The sequence below is a fragment of the Strix uralensis genome, chromosome 17 (assembly GCF_047716275.1).
Source record: "Strix uralensis isolate ZFMK-TIS-50842 chromosome 17, bStrUra1, whole genome shotgun sequence".
NCBI lineage: Eukaryota > Metazoa > Chordata > Aves > Strigiformes > Strigidae > Strix > Strix uralensis.
The window spans coordinates 15,482,017-15,505,394 of record NC_133988.1 but is presented as its reverse complement, the minus strand read 5'-3'; the positions used below and the strand labels follow the sequence as shown (position 1 = coordinate 15,505,394).

The 23,378-nt window shown below is 45.6% G+C and overlaps 2 protein-coding genes across 6 annotated transcripts; one reads left to right on the top strand and one right to left on the bottom strand.

Moving 5' to 3' along the window:
- Window positions 1–1,916: 1,916 nt before the first annotated feature.
- Window positions 1,917–8,100, top strand: HVCN1 (hydrogen voltage gated channel 1). Of its 2 annotated transcripts, XM_074887199.1 has the most exons (6): window positions 1,917–1,974; window positions 3,607–3,854; window positions 4,430–4,534; window positions 5,002–5,233; window positions 7,371–7,483; window positions 7,758–8,100. In XM_074887199.1, the coding sequence occupies exons 2-6, from the start codon at window positions 3,642–3,644 to the stop codon at window positions 7,824–7,826; spliced, it is 732 nt and encodes a 243-aa protein (XP_074743300.1). In that variant the 5' UTR covers window positions 1,917–1,974; window positions 3,607–3,641; the 3' UTR covers window positions 7,827–8,100. The 2 variants fall into 2 exon arrangements, with proteins under 2 accessions (XP_074743300.1, XP_074743301.1); XM_074887200.1 differs by lacking the exon at window positions 1,917–1,974 and having other exon boundaries at window positions 3,310–3,854.
- TCTN1 (tectonic family member 1) lies at window positions 8,101–23,338 on the bottom strand. Of its 4 annotated transcripts, none has more exons than XM_074887195.1 (15): window positions 23,131–23,338; window positions 21,313–21,433; window positions 19,147–19,277; window positions 18,230–18,396; window positions 17,721–17,808; window positions 16,729–16,838; window positions 13,749–13,769; window positions 13,206–13,331; window positions 12,484–12,609; window positions 12,015–12,097; window positions 11,525–11,665; window positions 11,075–11,231; window positions 9,937–10,062; window positions 9,450–9,594; window positions 8,101–8,858 (listed from the first exon to the last, which is right to left on the bottom strand). In XM_074887195.1, exons 1-14 carry the CDS (start codon window positions 23,300–23,302, stop codon window positions 9,451–9,453), a joined length of 1,713 nt encoding a protein of 570 aa, XP_074743296.1. In that variant the 5' UTR covers window positions 23,303–23,338; the 3' UTR covers window positions 8,101–8,858; window position 9,450. The 4 variants fall into 4 exon arrangements, with proteins under 4 accessions (XP_074743296.1, XP_074743298.1, XP_074743295.1 ...); XM_074887197.1 differs by having other exon boundaries at window positions 8,101–8,713; XM_074887194.1 differs by lacking the exons at window positions 8,101–8,858; window positions 9,450–9,594 and adding an exon at window positions 9,621–9,837.
- Window positions 23,339–23,378: the final 40 nt, after the last annotated feature.

Genomic DNA, 23,378 nt, shown 5'->3' with positions numbered 1-23,378 from the left:
CTCTTCCCAAGCAGTCGGGTTTTCTACCCTTCCCACTTCTGGTGAAAAGAGGGGCTTGAGCCTCAGGGCTTCCAGGGTTAGAAAACATCTTTCGGGTCTCTTGTTTTCATGGGCATTTATGTTTAAAAAGCTCTTTTTCTTTGTACGATGCCATCCAATCCCTTCTTCATTCCACTGTCCATCTTCTGTCCCTGTTTCCCTTTGATGTCAGTCCCTCAAATGCCAGAACTGAACTGCCGGGGCCACCTCTGCCCCGAGGCCGGTACCCACGTCCTGTCTGGGGGACACGGCAGCTGCTGGTGGTGCTGGGGGTGGCAGCAAGCTCCAGGCTCTGCCCCGGCGCTTTGGGGAGTCCGTGGGCTTCACCCTCCGCAGCTCAGGCAGATTGTCCTGACCCCATCATCCCAAAGCAGAGACTGGGCTTGTGAAAAAGCATGCTGTTACTGTAAAAAGAAGTGTAGAAACCAGGAGTTTCACCTGCCAGTGGGCTGGGAAGAGGTTTAAGGTGAGGCCCGGGGGGAAGCAGCTGAGGTCCCCCTGCTCCAGTCCTGTAAGGCTGGATTCACCCTTAAATCACACCCTGGGCACCAGCCTGGGCCTCACCGAGCGCTTTGCATCTCTTCTGGCGGCATCTCGTCCCACCAGAGTGCCAAGGGTAACGTGCAGCCCCTCGGAGCTCTGTGTGCATGTACCGATTCTTGGAATTTTATTGAAATTCTGACCATGAGGTTTCACATCTGTGATCGGCTCCGTGGCCCCGCTCGTGGGCTGGGTGAGCCCACGCTGGTCCGTGGTGTGAAGAGGACTTGGCTCCTGGGGGAGGAGAAGCTGGCTGTTTTCTCCTTAAAACCTGCACTCCTTACTGAAAAGGGTCTGTTGAGCTCTCGGAAGAAGCTCTACCATCTGCAGTTCCAGCCCTGAGCTGGTGGTTCCACCATTAGTTGATTGTGTTGGTGGTTATTGGAGTCAGCTGAGACCAAAATACTTAAATTAGCTGGAAACTCCCAGAACAAATCTCCTCCCCACTGCTCTAGGGGTGCACCTTTGCTGTTCCACGCTCCAGGGTGCTTGGCTGATCTCTGCAAGTGGGTGGGTTGGGGTGATGGTCAAGGGATGGGGGGATTTTGGGGGCTCCTTGCCTGTGCTGATTCCTCATTGCCCCAGGGGGGAGGGCAAAGACGGGCCCCTGAGCTTTGGGATGAGGCGCCAGAAAATGTTTAGGTTCCAGGAAAAGTTTTAGGCAGTCTCCAGGAGGAAACTGTTTCCAAGAAACAACTGGCTTTAGGCTTTAAAAGTGGAAAAATGGAGAGATGTTTCTTCATTAGGGGAGAATTAGAAATATTTCAGGTTTGTGCCAGCAGAGATGCAATAGAGAAGGGACCCTGCGCCTTTGTGCAGCTGAGTTTTCTCAGGGCACTTCCAGAACCAGCTTGTGTCTGAAAGACCCCAAATGAGAAGAGGCCTTGTGGTAAAGCATGAGTTTATAAATGGCAGCAGGTTAATCCAGGCCTAATTTCTAGGGTTTATGCTTTTGTAACCCTTTTGATCCTTGAACTTTGTGGGATTAATCTGTGTCCCCGCTCAGCAGCTGAGCTCTGATCTCAGCAGAGACTCACGGTTTAATTGCGCCACTGGCCGTCCGCTCGCTTTGGAGTAGGGGGGGCGCTGCTTAAAAAATGTTTAAAACCAAAAGTTTAAATCCCATCCGGAGCGCCCTGTTCCGGCAGCTCCCGCTCAGGGACGTACCGTAGCGAGCCTGGGGACGGGGGGGGGAAGCTGCGAAAACAGAAAATGTCGGAGCGGGGACCCTGGTCCGGCGGCTCCGGGAGCCGCTTGGAGCCTTTTGGGGAGCGGTGGGGAGGGGGCGGGGTGGCGGGGCTGGGCCAGCCCGGGGGAGGCGGGGCCGGGCCGGGGGAGGCCCCGCAGCGCCGGGGGAGGCGCAGGGCGGCGGCGGGCGCAGCCGGGACGCGCACGGTACCGGGGCCCGGGGCTGGGGAGAGGGGGAGAGGGGTCGGGAGGGGCGGCCGCGGTGCTCCCGGGGCTTGGGCTAGTGAGTGCCGGCCCAGGGTGGGGGGGTTTGGAGTGGGGCAGCCCCCCCCCTCTCTCCTTGGACCGCCACGTCCTTCCCCTCGGGGGTCCCGCCGGGCTGGGGGGTCCCGTCCCGCTGCGGGAGTGGGGAGCCGACATGGTCCCTGCGGACGGGGGGAGGTTGGGGGGGCCCCAACCGCAGCCCGGCTCCTGGTTGCTCCATCCACCGGCGGCGGCTCCAGGCCCCGCGGCCCGAGCGAGCCCACAGGCCGTCCCGCAAGGGCCGAGGGGTCCATGCCCGGGGCAGCTCCCCGTGGGGCTCCCGTGGGCTCTGCTCAGCACCCGGCAATGAAGGTGCTGCCGCTGTGATGGCAGCGTGGGGCCAGATCCTTGACGAGGTGGTTTGGAGCCTCCAAGAGGCACCACCGCTGTGAGCGGATCCCACCGGGACCCCCAGCACCTCCGCTTGCAGGGAGTCGAGGGGAGGGAGAGCAGCCCAGGGGCACGGGCAGACCCATGGAAGCTCCAGCGGGCCATGAGTAGCTTGTGCCGAGCTCCCCGGCCAGTTTTGGCCAAGGTGGACACATGGAGAGCCCCGCCGGGGATGGGGATGTGGCCGTCTGCGGGGTTTGTGGGCCAGGCAGTCTCCTTGGGTTGCCCAAAGAGGAAGGGTGAGCTGGTGGGGCTGTGACAGGGCCTCTCCTGCAGCCGTTCTCGGTGCTGAGCTGCAACCGGGATCATCTGTGGGTCTGGGGTTGGTTCTGCCCCTCGCTGGGTGCCCACAGGGACGGGCTGAAGCTGGGATGCCCAAGGGTGAGGTTGGCTCTGGGGGATGCAGGGAGAAGAGATGGGGAGGACAGCACTGCCCGCCAGATGGGCTGAAATGTGGGGATCACCTGCTGCAAAGGCTGAAATAATAGTGGCCCCTGATGTTAACGAAGGGAAATTATGGTTGTTCTTCAGCTTGGTGGTGTGGCTGGAGGGTGAGGATGCCCTGGTTAGCCCGGGGACAGTTGGGCTGCAACTGCAGCCACCTGACGGGACGAGGGTGGCTCTGGGAGCGCAGTGGAGGGTTTATCTCAGACCCGATGCCAACAGCAGCCTCCCTGAAAGGGAAGAAATCTGCTTCCAGCTTCTGACCAATAACCTCCATTGATCAGTGTCTAATAGGAGCACAACAGCTCTTTCCAATGGGAAATAGGCAGCTGCCGCCTCTTGAATCACGAGATGCGGGATAAGGGCTGATATTTTTTTTGTCCTGTAATCGATGCTTTGTTTTGAGATGTTTGGAAATACCTTGCAAGGAAGTTCCTCGTTGTAGAGCAGTGTGGCCAACGGGGTGCAAACAGCACCGGGGAGGGTGGTGGGGGCTCCACGTCGCACCGTGGGAGGTGATGCAAAACAAGCAGCACCACCGTTAAGCAATTTCCCGTCAGCAGGGTCTGTCCACAGCGCCCAGCCAGCCGTGTCTGAATGAAGCGTCACGCTCTTGTCACGCTCACTGTGGTGAAACGAGGGAGATATGGCATCCCCAGTCAGCCCCGAGTGGGGGGGTGACGCTCTGCTCTTGCCCCTCAGACATTGGCAGGGTGATGCCAGCTTGATCCAGAGCCATGTCCAGGTACCTGAAGCACTTCACGGTGGTGGGGGATGACCCTGTGCAGTGGAGCAACGACTATCAGAAATGGGAGGACGAGGAGGAGGAGGTGGCAGGTGGGGAGAATGGGGAGAAGCAGCCAGATTCGGAGATCAAGCTGGAGCCCACCAGGAGCCGCATCTCCTTCCAGGATATGATGAAAAAGCTCTTCAGCTCCCGCAGGTTTCAGGTGAGACAGACAAACCCAGGCCAAAGGGAGATGAGGGTGAGATTTGGCCAAAGGCACCTGGGACAGCAGAGTCGATGTGGGATGGAGCTCAGGGTGGACTGGGAGCAGTACCGAGCTCGTGAGCAGCTCCTGAGGGCGGCTGCTGCCTCTGAGCTGGGCCATCCTGTCAGAAACGAGCCACTTCGCAGCGGGCGCAGGTGTTTCCTGAGCGGCGACAAGCCTCAGTGCACGCTCGTCATGGCGCCGGCGGAGGCACGTGCTCTTCCCCAGCTCGAGCTCCCCGAGACCCCCCGTGCCAAACGGTGGGAGAAAATGGCTGGGTTTGGTGGGGAGACAGGCAGTTTTGTGCAGGCAAGACTTTGCAGGAGTAACCCACTGACCAGGAGCAGTGGGAGTCCTGGGTGGGAGCAACAGAAAGCTCCGTGAAGTGCAACCAGCCGAATCGGCGACGCAGGGCAGGGTCCGGCCGCGCAGCTGTGTGAGCCTTGGGGCATGTTTAGCTGAAGGCTGTGTCAGCTCCTCTTGGTGATACATCCATGTTGGGAGAGGGTTTCATATTGGTTCTTCTCCAACAGATCTTGGTTGTCTGCTTGGTCATCCTGGATGCCTTGTTGGTTCTGGGGGAGTTGCTTATGGACTTGAAAATCATCCATCCGGACAAATACAATATAACCCCGAAGGTAAAATGCGGGGAAGTGTCAGTGGGAACCATGATTTCCCTCTCTTTGGTGTTCAAAGTCCACTAGATAGGACAACCAGGCAGTCAGGACCTCAACCTTCAGCCATGCCGAGCTGGCAGTCACAGGCACAGGGATGAAGGTCTGGCAGGGACAAGTGTGACAGCCCTGCAGTGTGCGGGGCCAACCCAGCTCAGCTCATGTTTGTCTGTGCAGCAGCTTCGTGTTTCTGTGGGCTGTGGCAGAGCTGAATTGTTCTCGCCACCCTTCTCCCAGTCATCTTCACACCTCCTGGTCCAGCTTAGCCAAAGCCACTGGCTGCCACATGCTGGCTCTGGTTGTCCCTTAGAGCAGAAGAAAAGTCCCCAGCCTTTCTCCTTGTAGAGCCAAATTAGACACGTTCTCAAGAGGTGGAGGTTTTCTCCAACACAGGAGGGTTTCCTGGCTCTAAACTTGCGCTCTTTTCTCAGGTTTTCCACTACCTCTCCCTTTCCATTTTAACCATCTTCCTGGTTGAGGTGGGGTTTAAAGTCTTCGTCTACCGCCGGGAGTTCTTCCACCACAAGTTCGAAGTGCTGGATGGGATTGTCGTCATCGTGTCGTTCATCCTTGACATTGTCCTGATCTTCCGTGAGCACGAGTTTGAAGCTGTCGGGCTGCTGATACTCCTGCGGCTGTGGCGAGTGGCCAGGATTATCAACGGTAGGTGTGTGCGGCCGGTCAGGAGCTTTCCCTGGTGCGTGGGCTGGATTTGCTGACCTTGCCTGAATTATCTGGGCTCGTGTCTTTGTTCCTTTCTCAAAGTCATCTGCAACACCCCAGGGTCTTGCTCTCCCAGTGAACTCGAGAGTTTTGCCCGCGTAGTTTTCATTGCTGAAGTGTGGCCTTAATTAGGCTGTAATTTCTTTGGAGCAGCAATAATCTGCTGCTTGTGTTGGTGCGATGCCTCGGTGACGGGGGCACGGCAGCTGGCTGGGGCTAGCAGAGATCCCCAGCTCTAACATGGCAGCATTGGCACCTTCCCCTAAAAACAACCCTTTATCTGTTCTTGCGTCCCTCCCTCCTGGAGGGGGATCTTAAGTTTGCGTTGTAGGATCCTTTTGCCAATGTTTTAACCAGGGAGAAGGGTAAACCCCTGCCCTCCTGAATCTACTGCTGTAGCAGAGTGAGTTTAACTGCTCTGACATTCTGCTGCAACGCCGTCATCCCCTCCAGGGATGCTGCAGGGAACGTCCTGATCTCACTCTGGATCTTTCTTGCTTGGATTCAAAGGGGTCACTGTAAAAAGAGGAATATAAAATGTCCCCAAATCAGACTTTGCTGTTGTAACTGTAAATTGCTGCAAATAGATGTAAACTCAGACGCTACTGAAACAAGTGTAGCTGGAAACATTTTCTGCCTTCTGGGGGAAGAGATTTTGGGATGCAAAAAAAAATGTGGCCATGAGATTATCTCTAATTCCTGCATGAAACCTCAGCCCGGGTACTGCCCTGTGCCTACAAGTGCACTTTTGGTGAGTGCTCTGTACTTGATGCAGCTTCTAAGTCTTTTAGCTGGAATAAAATTAAAGGGTGGCTGGGGCTGGGGCTGTCACCTGCGGCCCCCCGCTGCTATTTTGATGGGGAGAACGTGCCTGATCGGCAGCCGTGGCTGGGAAAAGGGAAGATGCGAGAGCAGCTTGTGGCTCTTCTTAGTTCAGAGTGAAAGTCAGAGAGAAACTGCATTTGTGTGCAGCTGCGTGAGCCACGGGAACCTCGGTGTCTCTTTAACACGCCATTTTACAGCAGAAAACCAGTATTGCGTTTACACTAAATCCCCTCATCCCTGGGTGCTTCTGGTTTTCCCCCCACGCTTTTCACCCTGCCTGCCCGCTTGGAGCAACAGAGGGGACAAAGAAAATCTGCCCCGAGCTTTGGGTGTTGTGTGTCTAAACCTGGGCAGGGTTCACTGCCTTGGGTTGCTGTTGATTGATAGGGAGCAGCTTACAGGCAGGTGGGGACTGTTTGATGTTATCAATGCAAATAAGCAGCATCGCTGCTTTGTCTTCAGAGAAATGAACCCCCAAACCTCAAGCGTGCTGCCTGTAGCACTAGAAACACAGGCACACATCGGTGCCTGCCTTCGTGCGTGTTGTTCTGTCAGCAGCCGGAGGAGAGCTCTGTCGGATAAGAAGAACGTGATGTTCTTGATGCTCTTACCAAGCTGCTTTTAATTTTTTTTCCCCCCCCCGCCTCAGAAAAGGGTGGGAAGAAAATGCCTTTACTGTGGGGGCTGAGTTCACGTGTAACAACAATTTTTCAGTCGAGAAGCGACGCCTCCGCGGTAACAAACCTCGTGCCCTTGCTGCAGCCATGCAAGGTGAACCCAAAACTTTAAGGAGCAGATGATGTTCCACATCCCACTCCCCTGGGCCAGAGAGATCAGCTCCAGGGGTGGCCGAGCCTTGTGCCCTGGGCTGTGCTGTGCACTGCTGTCAGACCAAGGCTCCCCCGAAAACGCAGCCCCTCGTGGCAACAAAGCTGCCAGTTACCTCGCCCTCGAGGCTCTGCCAAGGGAGCGAATTCAAATTCAGGATTTGAATGACAGTCTGACTGATTAATTCAGCTCAGAGGCCAGACTGCCTCTTCCCAGCAGAGTATCGGTATCTGAATCCCTGGGGTGGCTCATTTAAAACCCTCCTCATTAAGAAAAGCACTTGGGAAGGGTGGTTTGAAGATGACAGAACCAGAGCTGGAGAGGAACACGTTTAACTCCTTGACTACAGACCCCGTGTCCTGTTAACCTCCTGCTAGCGGCTGTTTTACACTGTAAGATGAATCCTCTGTGAATTGTTTCGCAGGAATAATTTTATCGGTAAAGACCCGCTCTGAACAACAAGTGTCCAAGCTAAAGCAAGCAAACCTGAAACTTGCTACAAAGGTTGAACAACTGGAACACAGCTGTGTAGAGAAGGTAAGAAAATGCTTTTAATTTAAGCAAAACCCCTCAGGACAAGCTGGCTTGGGATCCTTTTGCAAGGTTGCCACGGTCAGCTCGGTTTCATCAGAAACTCGTGGGGTAATCTGGGCCGAAGAACCACAACCCTGCCTGTCCTACTTACTTTAGCCAGGTTGTCCTGTTTTACTGCAGCACAAGATAGGTTTCAGCAGTGGGAAGATCTGTGGGAACCTGGGAAACTATTTTAAGATGAGAACTATATTCATGATTTGACTTTTGTTTCCAACAGGAGCAAGAAATTGAGAGGCTTAACAAGATTTTAAAAGAGCATGGACTCATCAGCGAGCGAGGTTCCTGAGGGGGGGTGGAAGTCTGCCCTGGAGAGTGCAGTGTTGAAATGTACCAGTTTGACCTGAATGGTTTTCCTCTCTCTTTGCTTTCTCTTGTATAGTGTTGCCTGTAAACGTTTTCTATTTGACCACACTTTGATTAGATCTTGGGATTGCAGAAATAATTTTGCTGGAAAATTAATCACGCGGCCTCCCCATAAACAGTGATTTCATAAGACGTTTCTTGTACAGTTGTACAGTCAAAACTGCAAAATAATTTAATAAAGACAACTTTACAAGCTATACGTTTATGAAAGTACCGCTTATTTTACTGAATTTTTGTGTGATAACATGCTTTGTTTGCAATGTCTTGTAGAAACTTGCAGCACAAACGATAAGAACCCAGGCTGAAAAGGTCATTTCTTCTCTCCAAGCTGACCGTTCATCGTTAGTACGTCTCTTCTTTGCCAACCATTCTTTTCATATTGTTGGTAGTTTCCTCATTTCTGTTGCTGCTTGTGCCACTTTGTTATTTATATAATGTTCATTTCAAAAATACCAACACACCACTCCTTTTAGTTGACAATCAAATCAGCACCAAAATAGAGGCAACCATGTGCCACCTGACGTCAAACAATGCCTTGTTGTCAACAGCAGATTTGAGGTTTGATGCTGCATTCTCTCATCTCTTCTTCCATTTTAAGTGTTCGTTTGCAGCCCACTGGGCTACAAAGTTCTTTTGTTTCCACAGCTCATAAATCAACATATTAAAAGAATTAGAATATGTAAGAACAGGTGTAGGTGAGTGGACTGCTGGGAACAGTTAAGACTCCAGGAAAGCCATTAGGAAACATATTCTAAAGGACCAGACTGGTGTTTGAACACAACATGAACTTTTTCAGGTACTAGAAGGTCCCTGTGGAGAGACTTATTTTATAGTTGAAGACTAAGATTCAGTAAGTGGGAATTCAGAAGGGTGTTGACTGTAGCAGATGTCTCCAACTGATTTCAGCCAGAGTCAGCTGGAAGGGTCATTGAGCTTTTCTGAAAGCATCACTTAACTGTTTGGATTTTTCAAGGAAGGTAATTAATTAGTGGTTTAGGAAAAATAGCTAGAAATACGTGGCTTATTCATCTATGAAAATAGATAAAGCAGAGGCCTTATCTAATAGCACATGATTACTTTAATTAACAAGTTAGCTCTGCTGTTCCCAGAATAATGAAACGTAGTTTCCTACAGAGCCGTAGCGTGTCCCTGTGCTCTCCCCATCCCCTCCTGCCTCCACACTGCTAGGCAGGCAGCTCGGACTAGTGCTAGTTCAGGGCAGCCACTGGGCTGGAAGGCTGGTGGCTGTATGTGTGCTGACCGGCCAGCTAGAGCCACCGTCAAGTTCATCCTGCAGCCTTTTTTCCTCTCGGCAGAGGTATAATTGGGAACTCGCCACTGATGTGGGTTGTTCCTGCCCTAAAGCTTCTGAGAACCCCCGTAAGGGCTCACCCTTTCTCTCTTGGCAAATTTTAACCCAGCATGTCTACAATTTAGAAGAAACTGATGGCCCACTGCAGTGACTGGATAAACCTCGCTTTAGGAAATGGACTAAGAATCAGAAGAGGCAAAAATATGGCTTTTTTTTTTTTTAATGCATACTTACCTTAGACAAAAGGAAAGAAAAAATCAAAGGGTAACTTGGCATTAATGGTGGGCCAAGCTTTATAGCCTGGCTCTGCAGGTGAAGAAATATCAGTGAAAACAACAGAACTTGTTATAGGAATAGTCCTTTCCCTTCCTGAGGGAAGCTGCAATGAAAATACAAATGTTCATTAGCTTCAGCCTTCTCTTTGCAGCACTACTTTACTTGGACTGGGCTGTATTTTCAGCTGTTCTTTGTAGTAACTTGGTTTTTCATATACAGTTCCACGTTTCTTTTCATGAATGATGTATAGATTTTTATTGAAGTGTGTTTTGGCAAGCAGCCCACAGTTGTGTTTGAGTTGGAACAGAAACTGTTGGGTGCAATATGTTCTAATAAGAAGTGTTACCTTTAGATAAAGAGATTAACTGGGTCACTATCGCACAGCCAATACCTAATGGCTTGTTTTGCTTCTTTTTATCTTAAATCCTGTAATTTAATTACATACCTGCTTCGCTGTGGTGGTAGTGATTGTTGCTGTAACGTTCACTATTCTGGCTTGTGGATTGACCAGGGATCCATATTTAGTCCACTTCACTTCTATTTCAAGGGATACTGGTATTTGGCATGAGCTCTGAAAGTGTTATAAATTCTCTCATTGTCTGACTTATACAAGAGTGACCACATTAATTATTCATCTTATTAAACTGGCAGAATGCCCCCAGAAAGTTCACGCTGGGAGGTTACCAGAGCAACTGCACCATGGCTGTGCCCTGGACCGCTGCCTGTGCAGGCAGCACAGGTGCCTGTAGCCTTGGCTCGGGTGTCCCTGCAGTTTCTCCACAGGTGACAAACCGACTCTGTAACTGCACTTCAGGCAAGAAGTTCCACCTGAGGCAGGACTTTGGCTCTTAGTGACAGTGCTGAGCTGGCTCTTTTTAGTACAAAGATGTATTTCAGCAACATCGCTGGGACAGTAGAAAATGCTTAACTCTGCCAGGGCAGAATTTTGAAGCTATACAATCTTAAATATTTTTAAGTATTTCTTCTTGAATCGTCAAGTTTCTGGTTACAGAAATCATTCACTACTTAGCTGCAAAAGCATACAAGCTGTCCTTAAGAGACAGCACCCACCCAGCAGCACTGCCTAACACCAACAGCAGGGTCTGCACTGCATCGGGAGGGGAAGGGCTAGGACAGAAGATGTGGAGAATAAACATGTTGTTTGGCTTACTGTTTCGGTGCTTTAAAGGATTCTTGCTATCTTACTCTAACCTGGTATAAGAGCACCAAGTAGAAACACTGACTCTGTTACTTCACTCTTCCAACCTTGCCAGTTGTGTGTTTCAATCCCATCTAAACAGCAAGAGACTAAATTGTGGCTAGAACTGGGTTGTTTTGTACCTGACGTGTTGTCCTGATCCATAACTGAGGATACCAGCTTGATTAAAAGTAAACTCTGTCCTTACAGCAAGAGTGAAACCCCTTGTTTTTTAATTTTCCAGGAAGACTTCCCTTCAGTTTGTTTCCGAAATTTTTTTCCCCATAGGTCTGAGAAGCCTAAGCTGCTGCTGCAGCACAGGTACAGATCTCAGGAGAGAGGACAGTGAGAGTGAAGGGGGTGGTGGCAGTGGTGTAACTCTCACCTGTTCTGAGGTGTGGAGGTGAGTTATCGGCACCCAGTCGAGCACATCCTGGGCTTGAGAATTTCCAAATGAGGCCACGTATTCAGGAAAGCTTTGTCCCTTCAGTAAATCTAGGAGGGTCTGAGTCAAGGGTTGGCATTTCATAGCTGCTGTAATTCTTCCAGAAAAAAAAAAAAAAAAAGATGAGTTAAAGCAAAATCCATCACTTTGACACAGTAATAATTTCTCCTTGCTCTCATGCACTGTTCAAGCCTTCTGGCTACAGTTGCTAATGTACACAATCTTTTCAAGAGAAAGGCCATTGTTAATTAAATGACGTTTTTTATAATTAAATACTCCGTTCCCAATACTGCTACGGCTGTGTAAATGTCTCAGGACCTGAACAGATCCTAATGGAAAGGGTTGTCAGAGGGTTAAATAAAAAAAAAAAAAAAGAAAATATCCTCTTACCGTAACTTACAGCCCGATATCATGTTATGACCAAATAATACTGGGGTTCTGGCTCCCTGTGCTGCCAGACAGTCCTGGTTGGATGTACTTTGCAGAATGGTAAGTTGACTGTATTTGTTAGTATTCTGAATGATGCCAGATGTAACACACAGTTAAAGGGAAATTCAGTACTTGATGTATATCATGAAGAAAGACTCCTTACTCATATCCTTAAAATATATCTGAAAACGCTATAATAGCTCAAGACTCCTCTTACACTGTGAAAAAGCACTAGAGTGTACAATGAAGGGCTAAATCTATCTCATGAAAAAGTCCCAGGAGATTGCTGTCAGGACTGAGTCATTCGCTACTCCTAAAACATAGCCAAAAAAAGCCCACTTTTACTTTTGGCAAAGAACAGATATATTTTACAGATGTCCACGCTAGAAAATGTTTGTGAAGATGGACCAGAACAAGTGCTGCAAACAAAATTTCAACAGGGAAAGGATATCCTGGTGGCCGGAAGCCCGCTCTTAGAGGCAGTCCAACAACATAACCGGGATTACCACTGAGGGGAACTGGCTTTGTATTTACCTGCAGTGCAAACGTACAGTATTAGTTCTTGTCCTGTACTGAAATGCTTGGAAAACACAGAAATATTTCACTTGTTTTAGGATTATTAACTGCCTTGAACAATGATAAGTAGTAGGACTGCTCTGTAGAATTGTAACAGTTCTCTAACATTGGAGCAGGCTTTGCTTTCACTGGATACAGTTATACAGAGTCACAAGATGACTCTTTTAAACTTGAGAAACAGATTTAAGAGACTTTTATTGCCCAGTTCTGAAATGCTGCCTTATTTGAGTGTCCAGGGCAAGTTACATTTTACCTTGCTGCTAACAATTGTTCTGATTCAAGTTTAATAAGTTTTGTAATTAAATGTCTTTCAGCAAGTCATCCGTAACATCTCTAGCAGTTACCTGAGTAAAGCTGATTTCAAAGCTCTGCTGTATTGAAAGTGCTTCTTTGTTAATTGCCCCCAAGACAAAAGAAGCAGCTGCTTCTATTATTTCTCCTGCGTCTGTGTATGTAATGTGATAACTCACCTGAAAATTAAACATTTTAGATATTAATTAGAACAAATACATAAGAGTATGAAACTAGAAAAAAGGAATTTAAAACTATGTAAGTATTGTTTTCTTTCTTCCTTGCTTAAGAAACACTCAACTACATGGTAGAGATATAATATATCCTCTAAAGGCTGGAGCCTCTTCAAAACTGACTTCTTGATAAACCCCTTCTAAGCATAAGCCTAACGTTCATCTATTTAAGATGAAAAGATGAGATGATTTGCACTGTGTATTCCTGTCTCTGCCACCACTGTGCCTGAAGTCATCTTCTCCCAAGCCTAATGTAGATTCTAAACTCATGTTATTGTCTGTTATGTCACATACACACAGTAATAATAGAAAAGGATTTCACCCTGTCTCCGTCTTATGTTGCATATAGTTATTATTTTGTTGCAAAACACTCTCTTTTATCCCAAAGTCAGTGTTTTTCCTCACATTCGCTTTAGAGATGTCACAATATATGGAAACTGTGCAAGGCCCTTCTCACATCTTTGTAATTTGTGAATCAGAAATTATTTGATGCATACATGCTTTCCATCAAACGCGAGGAGGAAAAGAACTGTCATACCTACCCCAAGAACTATATTTATGCACAGTTCATCCAAAATCATAGGGAGCCTGAGGAGATCACTACCACTGAGTAAAGTCCGCATTCCATTCAGAGACTGGACAACTATGGACTGGACAGTAATATTAACCTGAAAAACAAATTCATGTCATTTCTGAATATTGTGTATAATTATTTTTGGCTTTTTCTGTATTATTATATTTGTGACCCTTCCGGGTTCTGTTCCACAGAAACAGCAGTCAACTCTGAACAACTGCTGTGTTACATGTATTGCTGAAGTTCAACAAAAGGTTCTATTTTTAAGTAACTAGAGAGAGTTACTTTAAAAAAGAGAGTTTTATATGAGGGGAATGCATCAGGCTTAAATATTTGCTGGTAGCATATTATCTTGGAGTTTCTAAGTATCATTAATGATAGCAAGTGATGGAAATTTTTTAATTTAAAGATTAAGTCCCTGTTCTGATGAAGTCAGCAGAAAACTCCCACTGACTATAACGAGTAAGAATTTTGCCCCCAGCTGTTCCAACTAAGTTAGAAGGATACTTACCATCTGACTTGATTTGGGCACCTAAAGAAGAATAAAAGAACAAATTCAAACAATAGCAAAGGTATGACCTATTACAAGTAGCAGTGAAGTAAAGCATTTTAAAGCTTAACTGCTTTGCCTATTTAACTCTGTATCGTTACGATAACTTTTACATTGTGGCAGTGATTGGATAAACACTACTGTATCCAAGTAGTGTGAAAATAACTGGCATTCTCTGTGGCTAGTTGGCAAAACCTTATAGCCAAATCCTCTTCTTTCCCTGACAGTAACTGGAAGATTTCTTAGTGACTTCCATCAGTTTTCCATCAGGCCTAGCTTTGACTATATTCCCAATAAATATACATTGCATTAAATAAGTATTAGGTGAATCTAGTGGTTCCCCTGAACACCCTATTTGCAACTCAGAACTAAGAAACACTGAAAAAATTTACTTGCATCAGAAAGGTGACCCGAGAAAGGCATCTCAAGTTTGGCATGAGTGTTACTGTGCATCGTATCGTTTGACCTATTGAGGGCGTCAGAGAACACTGTTCCTATTGCAGATCTGTGCAAACACTTGTAACTATTCATAGACTGACAGTTTAGGAAGTCTGTCAGGCTGTTCGTACCCACAAAAATGAAGAGCTTTTGTTGTCCCATTCTGACGGTAATGAGTCCATAGTTCACGGTCTCTAAACAAAGAAATGAGAAGCAAGTATCCCTCTTGTCATACAGCATGTGGACATGCACAGTTGCCCCACTGGAAAATTTCCACCAAATTTTCATGGAAAAGCAGAAATGCCAGACCAAGAGCATCAATCAGGCCTGCAAAATACTCACATAGAGCACCATTTTGTCAAAAGTGTTATTTTTGTGACTTCCCAATGAGTGTCTAATTCACATCTTTGGGAAAGGACCAAAAATTGGCCTCTGACCGTGAAGCAAGTTCTGCAGAATTATGACAGGATACAGAGACCAGTCTGCTCACCTAACATCACGGCAGAGAACACATTCCTATGAGCTGGAGACCTGAAAGTGATGCAGGGAAAATCTGTCACACACTGTCACATATTTATATCAACATCCTGAGGTACAGCTCAGCCATCAGAATCAGCTGTATGAATAAAAGTGCCTGTAAAGATTAGACTCATCCTTCAGGGAAGCATGCTCTTTTTGATGAGGGTAGACAGAATGATCACCACTCCTAAAATTCTATTTATCTGTCACTGGGGTGACAGATTATGTTTCTGTAGACAGCACTCCAGTCTTACTGCTGCTTCCCACTGACTCATCCCACCAGCCAGGGAGGCAAGCAGGGGCAGGCAGCAGCACAACATCCCCAACACCCCTCGCATCTACTGGACAGGCCAGGGTAGAGAGCAGAGACTAACGGCAGGAATTATCAAGACCTTCGTATCTCTCAAGTTGCCTGGCAGTGAGCACGGGCTCATAACGATGGGGTTTTTTTGAGGAACTGCTGTACCAGTCCTCTCACCGGGGACTCCCCCTGGGACGATGTGTTTTGCTATTTCTTTTGCCGGCAGCTCCACCTGCTGGCACTGGAAGGGCTCCCTGCTCTGCCCTGCGACCACCCTGTCCCCAATACCAAGTCACTTTTCTACGGTCACATCCCATCTTCAGCTCCCTTGGGGAAGGAGAGCTTCCTACAGACCATCTCATAGCGTCTGTTCAGCCTTCTCCAGTTCTTGCATTTGATCCTTCCTGAATGTCCGAGGTACTTTGGACAGAAATCTGACCTCTCCTAAGCTGGGCCATTTTAATTGGCAAGCAGCATGTGGGGAATGTGTTAGGCACTGTTCTAGTGAGGAAGGGGAAGTCAGCTGTTAGTTCAAACACATTTAGCTGCTTGGAGCCTGTCCTGAGGCACGCTTTTTCTTTTCTGGTTCTGCAGCCACCAAGAACTCAAATTTTGGGTGCACATGGAAATGCTCAAAAGCCATTCTGAGGCAGTTTTCTCCACCTCTTCCACAGCAGGATGATCAAAAGGTAACACCTGTGAGCAACCCTCTGCTGATTTCAGCGAGGTCCTCAACGATCAGGAGAATGATCCCACCTGTGAGAAAGTGAACTACTTACTGGGCTTTCCCTTCCTGTTGATAGCTTTGGAATGTGAGGGGACTGGAGGGGGTCTTTAAGCAGCCACTCCCTGGAGAGTACTAATTAAATTAGTTTAAATAATGACATAAATTAAAAACATTTTAATGGCAGAGAGTAGGCTGTTTCTCAATGATCTTCAGCTTCTGGAAGGAGCTATCAAGGTATTATGTATTTCAGTTTCAATTCTGCATGCATGATTTATCTTCCTGAATATCTGTAAAGGGGGTTTCTTTATACATAAGACATCATCCTCCAGTTCAAAAAGGAATGAAAAAGTAAGTTTAGCTTTGAAAAATAACCACAGACTGGATTTGGTAGTAGGCTGGATACAAACAAATTTGCTCTCAGTGGGGTAAAAGGTCATGTTCTTTGAGGAGTATAAAGAAGGCTTAGCATGCATGTGCAGTATCTCACTATTAAGAACTGAGGCTTGTAAGAAAGGTATACATGCAGAGGATTAAACCTTACAGGTTCTTTTTAAGTACAAAGGTTTACCAACTCTTTAAAACCCAGACTTCTCAGAATTATCCACCCTGGTAACAGGCTTCTGGGAAAAGCCTGAACATGCACAAAAGCATCAAACCACTGCCACTGCAGTGTTAGCTCAGTGACATAAGCTTGTCTCTTCAAGACTATTATTTTTGTCGGCTTAGCAGAGAACAGTAAATGCTTCTGTTACCAAACCTTGAAGTAAAAACATTTCCAAAGGCTTTCTATATAAAAGTCTATTGCATATGGAGATTATTTTTTTCCTCAACCCACAATTTAAAAATCCAAATAAAACACCATATCCTTTAGTAAATAGAAGTTACTTAATCCTGGAGACGCAAAAAGACATGTAGTATCAACGGTCAGCTCTATTACTGTTTCAAATCATACTTACTGCTAAAATGCTGGAGTTGATATAGAACAGCATACTAGCTGCTTGAATGTTGCCACATTTTTCCACACTTACTGATCTAGTACATTTTGTAGCCTGGTTTACTAAAAACCCTGGAAAAAAGTCAGAGTATTACTGAACCAAATTAAAGAGTAATTATGAAAAGCAGAAATAAAAACCAATACGAAAACCTCAAGTGCAAGCAAAAGTGAAAGTAAATATAATTTCTATTGCAGATAAGGTTTTATGTGAGCTATAAAGAATGATACTTTCTTAGATTGTCCAAAAATGCTCTGAGACAAAATATTACTTATTAACAACAGGTTAATAAAAGCCAGAGGAAAATTTATTACTTCATTTCTGAGATCTTATAAGGGGTTTTTTCTTTCACAAGAGACTTCAGTTTTCCTATGGTCATCTCCATGACTGTTATGATAACATATTTAATAATAACAGTGGGTTTTGGAAAATGTAGGTATGTGGGTTTGGTTGTGGCATTTTTTTTTTTTTCCTTCCCCTCCCCCTCTGCAGATTTTCAGGGAACTGTGTGAAAGATTAAAATGTAAGGCTCAAGCCTGCAAGTCTGACTTGAGTTGTATTCAGGCTGTGAAAGGAACCTCATTATACCAAAGGGACATCTTACAAAGGTTGCCTAGTTAGGTCTTGCTTTCTGTAATAGCCTCTTCCCTCACGGTGTCACCCTTGTACTATTTTATTAAATCAATTATGTCAAATGGGATGTCTTACTGTTGGATAAACAAGCCTCTCAAGGATTTACATATCTAACTTTGAATGTTTAACATAGATGCAATGCAACTTCCAACCTATGTCTAAACCCCCTCCCCAGAGAAACAGAACCTATTTGAAAAACTTTTGTTCATGAGCTTTATCTGAATTTACATTTGTCTGTGTGCCAATTTACTGACTGATTAAGCTCAAGTCAGAGCAGAATACTTTAAAGTAAAAAAAAATGGAATTAAAATGCATTTTCCAACCTGCAGGATTCGCATCAGAACACCACGAGGAGACAACAGGACTAGGTAGTCTTAGAAATGCATCCGCTGTCTGTATAGGAACACCATACTGCCAAATAAAATAACATATTCAAGTATAGAGGTGTGTTTCAGTCCATGGATTTGTATTAACAATAAATCTGAATAAAAAGCACTTATTTTCACTATATCTGTCAATACTGTATACTACTTTGTGCATCAATTCTTAAGCCACTGCTCACAGCTTTATGTTAACTCTTAAGCCACTGATAACAACTTCATGTTTACAAAAGCAAAACAGCTACTTCTTTTTCAAAGATCTTAAAAATCTGGTTCACTTTAAGTAAGCTAACACAAAATGCTACACTTCTTAGTTTTACATTTCTATATTTAAAGATCAAAATAAAGTTTGTCTTTTCCAGAACTGCATTTTTTAAAAAGCAGATGCAAACAATGCTCACTTGTTCTTTTATGGAACAATCTAATACTGATAGAATCAGATAATTATTTACCTCGTATCTGTAAGTTTCATTTGCATCAGAAGGACTTTGAGCATCTGTGTTCATACACCAGCTGTCAGGCTCAGCACTGAAAGAAGCACTTCCAAACTGTTTAAACAACTGATCAAAATTTTCAGGAGTAGGCATTTCAGGGGAATTGAAGGAGAGTGCTTGTTTATCTGTCAAAACATTTTAAAGAATCAGATAACCTTTAGGATAAAAGATACGGAAATGGTATTTAGTAACAATTTTTCCTTCTGGAGTTGTTAAAGACTCAGTTACAGAAAAATATCAATGCGACTTTTAAGAAAAGCTTTCTCTTTTCTTTACAAGAAAAGCAAGGCAGTATCTTGATTCAACATTTCACCCAGGTCCATGAAACTTAAACTTCAGAAAAGAGGTAAGTCCCTTTCTTTCAAAATCATGTTTTCTGACAGCATATGTTCCAAAACAACGACATGCCAATTCATGTCTGCAGTTTCCATGCTAAGTATGAGATGACAGTCATAATTAAATTAAGAGAACATAGCCCTGATCACTTCTTCTCTGCAAGTCACTTCAAAGCTGGGCATAAAGGATTTGTACCACTGGTGACTTACATAGTTACAGTGACAGATCGGGAAGGAGTCAGTTTTCCATGAAACAACTTTAAATGTGATTTATTGAGGATGCTAAATTCTTTACAAAAAAACCCACCACCAAAAAACAATTACTTTTTTTTTTTTCCAACAAAGACGACTAAGAGAGTATGAGATGTTTTAACTCCATAGTTTCACAAGTGAAGGGATTACAACATAAGGACTGTGAGCATACAGAATAACCAGTTTTCTGACAGGTTTAGTTACTTTTAATTTTAGTCTGTTTCTGGTACCTGAAGAGCTTATAAAAATAACAGCACAATACTTAATATTGGCAACAACTCTACTTACAGTTTGTAGCGTGAACGCAGAAAACACTGGGATTGACTTGGTCAATTAATTTAAATATCCTTTCTGGTGGATTTGCTTCAACATCAAGTGAATATACAGCAGCTTTTTGACTACAAAGATGGCTGTCACCTCTGCAAATAATAATAATACAATCAATAATCCACTAGAAGTTAGTACTGACCATATTTTAAAGTTCTTTTCATGTATTGAAGCAGCATCAAAAAAAGCACTAAAGAGATTACTCTTTTTAACACAATTCGTACAGCAATTTTGCCTCCTTAGAAGGTTTATTGTTTTATCCTGTGTGCTTAGTAATAAGCAAAAGAATTCCCCAACATGTTTTATCTAGCAGAGGAAAAACTGTGTGAGCAGCAACATGAAGAAAGGTAAGAGACAGACCAGGGGGAAAGGAAGAGCCCGACTAATAATATTAGAACTAAAATGACAAGTTGGATGGGATCCAGATGGTGTGAGACACCACAGATGCAGGGTGCACTACAGGCTACACAGGCTCAGAAGCACTTTTATTTATACAACACAAGTGGGAAGTATGACCTTTAGGGTAACGTGATGGCACGTAGACCAGAAAAAAAGGTCAGTTTTGTGAATGTTGGAATGATATTCGCTTTGTGGGAGGGAGCGGGAGAAAGTCCTACTTGAGAGCACATAAAAGAAGTGGCAAAGTGAGAAACAGGGAGGTGAAATAACTCATCCAATCTAGGAAAAGTATTTGTAGATGTGCCATGGTTCATCACCAACAGCCCAGCACTGCAGTAGGCTGCACAGCGAATGTGCCAGTTCATACCCTGAAGAGTATTGGTGTGTCCTACATGCTAGAAATACAACATGATGATCCCTGTGAAACTGGTACTTAGGCAGGGTTAAAGCAGTCAAGGACAGGTACTGAAGAAGTGAAATGGCTTAGAAATTACTTTTTAAGCATGGAGCTAAACCAACCCATTTGTTAGTAGGCTAACATCATAAATCAAACACCCTTTTTCTGCTGTTTCAGAGACCACATAGCCTCTTGTGATCAAACCCTTTCAGTAACTAACACAATTATGCAGATGTAAATAATGAGATCCACAATACTTGCAGTCACTGAAAATCCCATGGATTTTCAGGCAAAACAAACCTTTTACACGAAATACTTTGGGGAAAGAAACACAACTTCTTTTTATGCATTTCTAGTTGACAAAGACAGAATAGTCACCTGAGACAAGCTGTCACTCAGGAAGGCGTTGATTAGACCTTTCTGATATATATAAATATCTATAAATGGGTAGAAGTAGTCATTGTGTGCAAGAACAATAAGAAACCACAGTCTGGGATGACTGCTAATTCAAATTTCAAAGCACTGAGAATAACCCCCAGTATTCAAATCGGCGTAATTTATGCAGAAGGTGGGTTGAAGAGCTGTACTTATTGTTCTGAGAAGTCACCGAGAGATTTTTTTACATTATAGTTTTGAAGTGAGTTTTCTTAACTACTTTTGAGAAGATTTTCGAATTGGGTGAAGGCATTTTCAGATAAACTGTAAAAAGCAAAGAAACAACTATTGACGTTATTGATATAATGCTACATTTTGCTGTTTGTAAAGTGACAGACTGGCAGTGAGGCAGCACGTTGGGATGCTGACTTGTAAAACTAGGATCACAACGATACTCACACTACTTCATTAAGCCCTGAATTGATCAAGTTTCTACCTGATATCATAAACCGTAACGAAAGAGGTTATGGATAAATTGCTGATGACCTGTGGAGGTGACCAGATGGTCCCATGGTATCAACTTTCTTAACTTCCAGACACTGCATTATGTTGATGAAAGTCTAAAGGTGCATTATTCTTCCCCCAACAGAAGGCATCACCACCTAAGCACCCACAGACAGTAGCACAGTGAAAGAGAAAAGCAAGGGGCATGAGTTTAGAAAAGAGGGAGTAAGTGAGTGAGAAACTGGGGTGGGAGGCCCATTTGCTGTTCTACCTGGTTGGGGCTAAAAGTTTACAGGCCTAGTACAGGAAGGACTGGTGAAAGGGTAGGCAGGAGTTAGGATGGCAGGTGGGTGGGGGTTAGGAATTGGTAAGAGGAGAGGATAGAGCCCTTACAAACACATGCAGCAAATAGAGCAGGATTTTGTATTTCATATAGCTATTTATCCACTTACGTGACAATAGGAACTGAACATGTAGTAAAAAGACTGAAATCAGCTGCGCTGCAATCAGGGTCACAGCAGCAATTTACATCACACTGTGCCACCAACAGATCACAAACACACAGCTTGGCAACTGCAGGAGAGATTTAAATTAGAATTAGAATTGGAACTTTACACATTACAGCATGTTCCCTAACACTTTCATTTTTCACCCCGCCTTATTTCTGACAATAGTCAAAAGTCTATATCCAAAATCACGTACTTTTTTTTTTTTTAAAAAAAAGTCATTTTTAAAAGCCACCTTTTCTGCTACTTAGCAAATCTATTTGGAACACAATAACAAAACCAAAGGCATAATAAGATGATGGTGTATTCCCTGTGAAATCAAAAAAAGCAACTTAATAGGAATTGTGAGGGTATGAAGATATACTCAGCTCTGCAGAGGAAAAAAAAAAAAAAAAGAGATACAAGCCAGGTATGCTTATCTACTTGTTTCAGCTTATTGGGGAAAAAAAACATCTTGATAGAGCAATGAGATGTTTACAAGTATTGAGAATGTCTCGGTGTCCATTAATATATTTTCCTGACATGCCAACATAACCATAGTTGACTTCTTTGAAATTGTTTTTTCTTTCTGTCTTTAGATAGTGTGAAATATTGCAACAATACAGAAAGTAATTGCTAGCAATACTGTAAACTGTCTCAATAAAATACATCTGGCAAATTCTTAAAACATTCTTAGGTTTTCATGTTTATAAATTCAAAGAATAAATATTACTCTACTGAACTGTTTTTGAGAGTTGCTGTTCTATAATAAATCTAGAGTTAAGAACAGTACAGTATGAAGAAAATTAAGACCCGTGCTCTGTAAAAAGACATTCAAAGAACACGCATTTTCATAACTAGTGCTTCTTGTGACTGTTGGCTCTTTCTCTATGGCCTCCTGGATGCTCTCTGACCATCTGAACAGCATCCAGGTATTTCCTGGAATCTCTGAAGTTCTGACTGTTCCAGTTTAGCACTGGAATCCTTAGCTCACCTTGTAAACAAGAAAAGTTTAAACATGGATGATTAGATTGCAAGGTTATGTCTCTGAGATCAGGGATTTAAGTCTTTTCCCTAAGGAGGTACACACTGGGACATGTTTAATTTGGCAAGTAATCTAGGGAAGCTGAACCGATGGCAACAACACTGGGAAATCAAAAGATCAATAAAAGTATACCCGCCAATTAGAAGACACAGGGGAAACATCTTAACAGCACAATAACAAGTTGTGATCTATATTGCCATAGCACCACTATATATCCACAGAGCCGAGGCTGAATTAGGAGTCTTGGGGCAAACTGTGTGCACAGGCAGCTCGGTCTGTAAGTGGAGATCTCCAAACACATCCAGGGTGAGTCGGGGTCCCCTCTGGGAGGCCAGGCTCTGCCCTGTGGGCTCAAAGCAGGTTGCTGGGGGCAGGGGAGAACCTGCCCTCCCTCATCACCAACTCACAGGACTGTGCATGCAGGGATCAGCGTGCCCAGTACCCGAAGGCTGTGTAGGGGCTTGCTGAGCCTGCCTTTCTGAGGAGGCTCCGAGCCTTGGCTGCAGTGGGGTGCTGCCAGAGAGGGGTGCTCAGAGCCACGCTGCAGCACAGCCCCGATAAATCCCCCGGGGGAAGTAGGGCAGCTGCCGAGCAGGCGTGCCCCAGCCGTGAGCGGCTACAAGGGGAGCCGCGGGGAGACCAAGGACTCAGAGGCGACAGGAGGCCGTGACCGGGGCTTCCCTTGGCCCGGGAAGGGCCGCCGGTGCCCCGCTGACCCCTCCTCCCCGCAGGGCACCCACCGTCCGTGACCGGGGCCGGCCCGCTGCGGGTCCGCGCCCGGGCGGCGCCACGGGTCTCCGGTGGCACCGCGGCACCCGCCGCGCTGGCTGCGGGCTCCACGCTGGGCTCTGCTGCCCGGAGCGGCAACAGGAGGAGGAGGAAGAGGAGACGAAGAAAAGCCCTGAGACTCATCGCGGCCGCCCCTAGCAACCGCGCGGTTACTAGGGAGCGCGGAGCATCACGGGAAGGGCGTGGTCCGCCCCGCCCC